Consider the following 5,736-nt stretch of genomic DNA (forward strand, 5'->3'; position numbering starts at 1 on the left):
TGTGAACCCAGCATTCATTCCTGCTTGTGGCAGGGGGTCAGGCTAGATGATCTGTTCAGGTCCCTCCTGACCCTAGCTACTATGAAACTATATTCATGAGCCACTTTTTCTTACAGTATTTTATATGCTGTGCTAGCTAAGGGAAAAATCAATCTAAATGATGAAAGGAAATGAAAGGGAGCTAAAGAGAAATATGAGGAGGAAGAAAGGAAAAGCCCTAGCTATATGAGAGGAAGGATAACTAATAGGTTTAGAAGAACATGCATTAAGCAAAATCCAGCAAAGGCAGGAAATCAAGCCACGGTACAGAAGGAAGAAGGAAATAAAATATTGCATGAAAGAAAATGAAAAGGAATATTAAAGATGAAGTCTTGGAGGGGAGCGATGGAAAAATTCACACCATAAATAAAAAAAGTTGTGAAAAGAAAAGTAGAGCAGCTAGAGAGAGGGTGCGTTGTAAATGCAAACTGGAAGTATAGGCCATTACCAGTGGGGTGTTACTGGATGGAAATAAGATGAGAGTTTTGGCAAAATGACATTTCTAGAATGACTGGGCCACTAGTCTGTGTCAAGGCCCTGGAAACAGGGGTCCAAGCCACTGAGAGAGGCTTCCTGAGGAATCAGGTGTGTCTGAGTTCTTTGGCTATGTATTATCTGATGTGTATTTATTCCTCTAGAGTTAAGCCCAAAAAGGCAGGAGATGAGACAGTGCGTCGAAGGTCCATGCGCTTACAGAGGGTAGACCCATCGGGAATTCCACTGCCAGAACTTCCTGCGCAGCCAGAAACAGTCGTCGATGAACACGTGAGATGGGGGAGGGCAAAAGAAGAAATATGTCGGTAGCCTTATGAAAACAATCTCTGTATTCAGCCCTTCGATTCATAGATGTTGGGATTGGAAGGGACTTCAGCAGATTATCGAGTCCAATCCCCTGTCCCAGGCAGGAAAGAGCGCTGGGGCTGTCACTTGTAATATTTGACACTAATCTATTTTGTTCTATCCCTTGGAGATACTTGGGAAGTCTTTTGTGCAGTACCTAGAGGAAAGGGCAAATTCTTTCACCCTCATTTGTCTTGCGTAGTCATTTGCTTCAGGGAAGTGATCAGGGGTTTTGTGGAAACCAAGTTTGAGATGAATCTCGACAGAACTTGCTCTCGACTATTCTATCAAAATGTAATCTGGTGATGGAAGTGGAGCATTCAATAGTTAAGTCAATGTTCTGCACCTCAGACTGATGAAATAATTTCCCTGCTCTGTAATCTCATGATTGAATTTCTGATCGTATGAAATATTCTCCGATTCAGAGTGGAGTGGAATATTTGGAATATTCATTCCAAATATTTTTGCTCTGTTTTGCTTTTGTTTAACTGTAACTGCGGTCTGATTTTAATCTAGTTCCATCTTTGTCTGATGCACTTACCTGTATTATTTGAGAACGTTGCACAGGCAACAGATAAGATCATATTCTTCTGAGTTGATTTAAATTTCTCTGTCATGCTGCTGAAGTAACGTCAGTATTCTGCAATGCAGTCCTTGAAGAGAGTCTTTGCTGGGTGCAAAGGAAGAAATAAAAGGGGGAAAATATTAGGGTGGCTATTTGTTGACCCACTTGTACTTGCTAATTAATTTCCCTCCCTTCCTTTAAATAAAATGCTTTAATAGGAGGTTTTTCATTTTGATGCACCCTTTCCACATTGTAATATCATAAAGTGTGGAAGATACAAGAGCTGAAGAGCTCCCTTTGCTTATTAATATTTCTAATGTGATAAATTAGGGGAGGAAGTTGAAAGGAAAATAAATCATGGTATTTATTTAAAATAATTTCTACCCCATTTCTATCAAATAGCCTCTGTTGCCACCTGGACCTCTTCAGATGGTACCTGCAGACGTGAATACAAGCAAGGTGTCGACTAAGGAGTTTCTGGATGGCTGGGCAAAGATAAGTGAGGTATTGCTGATCAGAATACATTCTCTTTTTTGATAATGTACATTTAGTCTGAGCTCTTAATACATTTTTCTCCAAATAAATTTGTCCTTTCCCCTCCCCCATCCCTCTGTTTCATAATGTAGATAAAACCTGAGGATACAGAAAAGCATGTGTATGACATAAAAAGGTAATCATCAAACAATTTATTTCTTGAGCTCTCTAGTTTTACTTTTTTTTTAATTCATTAATATTTTAATAATGTTGCCTAGATATGAAGACAGTCTGAGTTGTATGATCCTCAGTGAAGATGCTGTTACAAAAGTTGTCAAAAACCGAATCTGTTCTATGGCTATCCATCCTTCAGAAAGCAGGACGTTGGTGGCAGCCGGAGACAGGAGTGGGCAGATTGGTCTCTGGGATTTGGTAAATGCTTTGGCGTTACTGGCTTAAAGGAGGGGACAGGGTTGTGTGTGAATTTTATGGGAAAAAGCCAGGTAACTGGCCAAAAATGCAATTTTTAATTGTTTGAGGCCCACTGGAAGGGAAGCTCCATTGCTTGGTTGTAATATGTGACAATACAGTTCTTGGTGACGGGGGGATTAATGTTTCATTTTGCATGAGTTTAGGATGATTGCAGTGAGAGAATCATATCATGCCAAATGGCACATATATAAATCTTCTACAAGAGGTTATATCATCCTTATATGTTACCTCTTGTATAACCTCTTACATAATATCTTATTTATATAACCTCTTGTATAATATCTTGTTTATACAGCCTTTTGTATAACTACCCACGGGCATATAAATACAAATAAATAACCAGCACCATGGTGTGAGTTAGAAAACTTTAGAAAATGTAAAACACTTTAAAAATGATTAAGGAAGATTTTCTGTGCATGTGGGTTTTGTGAATTTTATGTACAGTGTGTTTCAAACCAAGAGAGCCAGAAATGCATGCTTTTCCCTCTACAAACCTAGCTGTCCTCTCACTAGAGCAGTGATTCTCAACCTTTTTAGACCTCGGACACGCTGCCTCAGTCTCGAGGGCCCCCCCTTGGAAAGTGCCAGCTCTTAGTTTTCAGTCATTTTTGGATGACACAAAAAATAACAGAGCAATTCTTCTTTGGTGAAGAACTCAGGCTACAGGAGGGCATGATTGTTTTAACAGTATGAATTCTTATTTGAAATCCTGGTTTCTCTTGTCAATCCTGTTTGCACACTAGCAGTGCTAACATTATGCAACACCCTTTGGCACCCTTGAAAGGATCTCAAGGCACTTCAGAGGGTCTTGAAATGCTGGTTGAGAATCACCGCCATAGGCAGGAGTCATCAAATTAGTTTCATAACCATGCATAAGTGCCTTTTAGCTCTGGACCATCACAGCCACAAAATCACTTTTTTAGCTCACATTTATAATATGCACAAGCTGCAAAACCTACTTGTTTTGTTCTCAACCTTGTCCTTAATAACCGATGCTAAAGAAATCACAAATAATATTTTAAGCTTTTTAGACAAGTACATTTAGATTAAATGTGTTGTTACCTACAGAGACCTGGTAACTGATGATGTGTTTTCTGATTTTAATCCAAGATTACTGTAGTTAACACAGTTTAAAGGGCAGACAATTGTATCTATAAAAGCAAATATTAGTTCTAAAAAAGAAACTAACTTTGATTCTAAATTTAGTTTGACAGTAGCAGGGAAAATCTTACTTTTTTGTGTTTAACTCCCAAACTGAATGTAACAAAAGCAAACAGATGTACAGGTTGTAATGAAAATCATGGTGAGGTAGAGTTATGTTTTAGTTGTCACTGAAGTTGCTTTTTCTGTTACGTCTGGGAAGTATAATTATGAAACTGAAAGTAAATCTTGCAGCCCTTACAATTAAGCCAGGTGCACAGTGCTGAAAAGGATGGGGGGAAGAAAATCTAGACCTAGCAGTTGTATTTTCAGCTGCCTACAGTGAGCAAAATCATGCACTTCTCTACATTAGAGACACGTTCTCTGACTTCACTTGTAATTTAGACTGAGCAAGGACTGCAGGATTTAATGCTGATGCCCAAATAAGAGTAATGTCTAAGTGTGGACTGCTGGAACCGATATCACTGCTATTATTTCAGCTTGCTGATTTATTTATTTTTTTAATGCAGCTTTTGGAAATGCAAGTCAGCATTTATTGTGATGCATTATTGAAATTTAAATGCTTATTGCTCTTTTAAAATTTAAAGGTAGAAATAAGTGTACGGGTTAATCTGCTATGTTCATCCAATTTCTTGATTTTTTTTTTTTTTTTCCCCCCTACCCCCCAGAGCTATAAACCTGAGGATGGAGTATATGTCTTCATACCGCATAGTTACCCAGTAAGCTGCATGTATTTTTCTCCATTTAATCCTGCTCATCTGCTGTCCCTGAGCTATGAAACGTTACGCTGTGGGGATGTCACCAACGCTGTCTTTGATGAGGTGAGCATACTCACCGTCCCGTTACGCTCCAGTCTCATTGGTCTCTCCTTGTGGGTGGCTATGAGGTGTGTTCAGTCCCATTATACCAACAATGATTTGTCAGCTGCTCTGGTTGCTAGGAAGTTCTTTCATAAGGATGTGTAAAGAAACCTTTTAAATACTAAAAATGGTGAGAAATTTCCTAGTCTATAACCTTCCTGGAAAATTTGCGTTGTTTTTTTATTCAGCTGCAGTGTTTCATAGAGTCTTAGAAAATGAGGGTTGGAAGGGACCTCAGGAGCTCACATCTAGTCCAACCCCCAAGGGATGTTGTCTTAAGAGATCATGGACACTTGCTGTACTGAAAAGGTTAAAATAGTCTGGCAGATAACTCATTTTGACTCTGCATAATTCTTGCTTATTTGAACACTTTACTTCTTTAAAGTGTATGTCTTAAAGGCAGCAAACAAATGCACATTGTATTTAGAGGGACTCTGGAATCTTAAATCACAGTGCAATGCAAAACTCCTCTTAGCTTTGGTTTGTTCCTCCTTCAGGTGAAGATAATGGCTATTATTCCATGATGGTCTCCGTTGTGGGGTAGCTGTTTTCACTGAGCGCTCGCTCTCTTTTCCCCTCTATCCCCCATCTTTGGTTAAATCTTCCATGCTTCAAAGTATAATCAATTAACATACGTTAATTGGGGGTCTTCAAGAGGAGACTGGACAGGCACCTGGCTGCGATCACATAACCCCAGGGTTGGTGACTCTTTTCTTGCCTGCTGGGGCAGGGGGGCAGACTAAATGGCCCACCGAGGTCCCTTCCGATTCTATGAATCTAAGTCTAAGTGTTTTTTAAGCCTTTTTAGCACTATATTAGCTGGGAACAAGGACTCTTGGTAAGGAAGGAGCTACAGTGGGCAATTTGGTAGGCCAGAGAACACTCCAGGATTGGGCCCTTTTCCTGAGATGGCTGCTTGAAGAACCGTAGGTAGGGCCCAGTAGCGCTGTCATGTTGGGGAAGGAGACATAGGTGTTGCTATGACTTTTGTACCCAAAAAGGGTACAGAAGTGAGAGGATCCTACGGGGCAGTTCTGCCACAGGAGTGCATGACCACGCTTTTGTTTTTCCATGGTTTGGACCGTAAGCTCTCCTTTTAGTTTCATAGTTTCTGGGGTTGGAAGGGACCTTAGCAGATCATCTAGTCCGACCCCCTGCCATGGCAGGAAAGAGTACTGGGGTCAAACGACCCCAGCAAGGTGTTCATCTAACCTCCTCTTGAAACCCCCCAGGGTAGGAGCCTGCACCACCTCTCTTGGAAGTTGGTTCCAGACCCTAGCCGCCCTGACTGTGAAATAGCGCCTC

At 40.4% G+C, this 5,736-nt stretch overlaps 1 protein-coding gene across 1 annotated transcript in view; it reads left to right on the plus strand.

The window, feature by feature from the left end:
• Positions 1-5,736, plus strand: part of WDR76 (WD repeat domain 76) — a gene marked incomplete at its 5' end in the record, with an annotated part of 22,383 nt that overhangs the window by 10,867 nt on the left and 5,780 nt on the right. Inside the window, 5 exons of the mRNA XM_019503799.1 lie at positions 678-804; positions 1,847-1,948; positions 2,071-2,114; positions 2,197-2,350; positions 4,240-4,392. Coding sequence (XP_019359344.1) covers positions 678-804; positions 1,847-1,948; positions 2,071-2,114; positions 2,197-2,350; positions 4,240-4,392 — 580 coding nt within the window. The remainder of the gene's footprint in view (positions 1-677; positions 805-1,846; positions 1,949-2,070; positions 2,115-2,196; positions 2,351-4,239; positions 4,393-5,736) is intronic.

Source organism: Gavialis gangeticus, unplaced genomic scaffold (genome assembly GCF_001723915.1).
Source record: "Gavialis gangeticus isolate Ggan-Ray unplaced genomic scaffold, GavGan_comp1, whole genome shotgun sequence".
NCBI classification, from domain to species: Eukaryota; Metazoa; Chordata; order Crocodylia; family Gavialidae; genus Gavialis; species Gavialis gangeticus.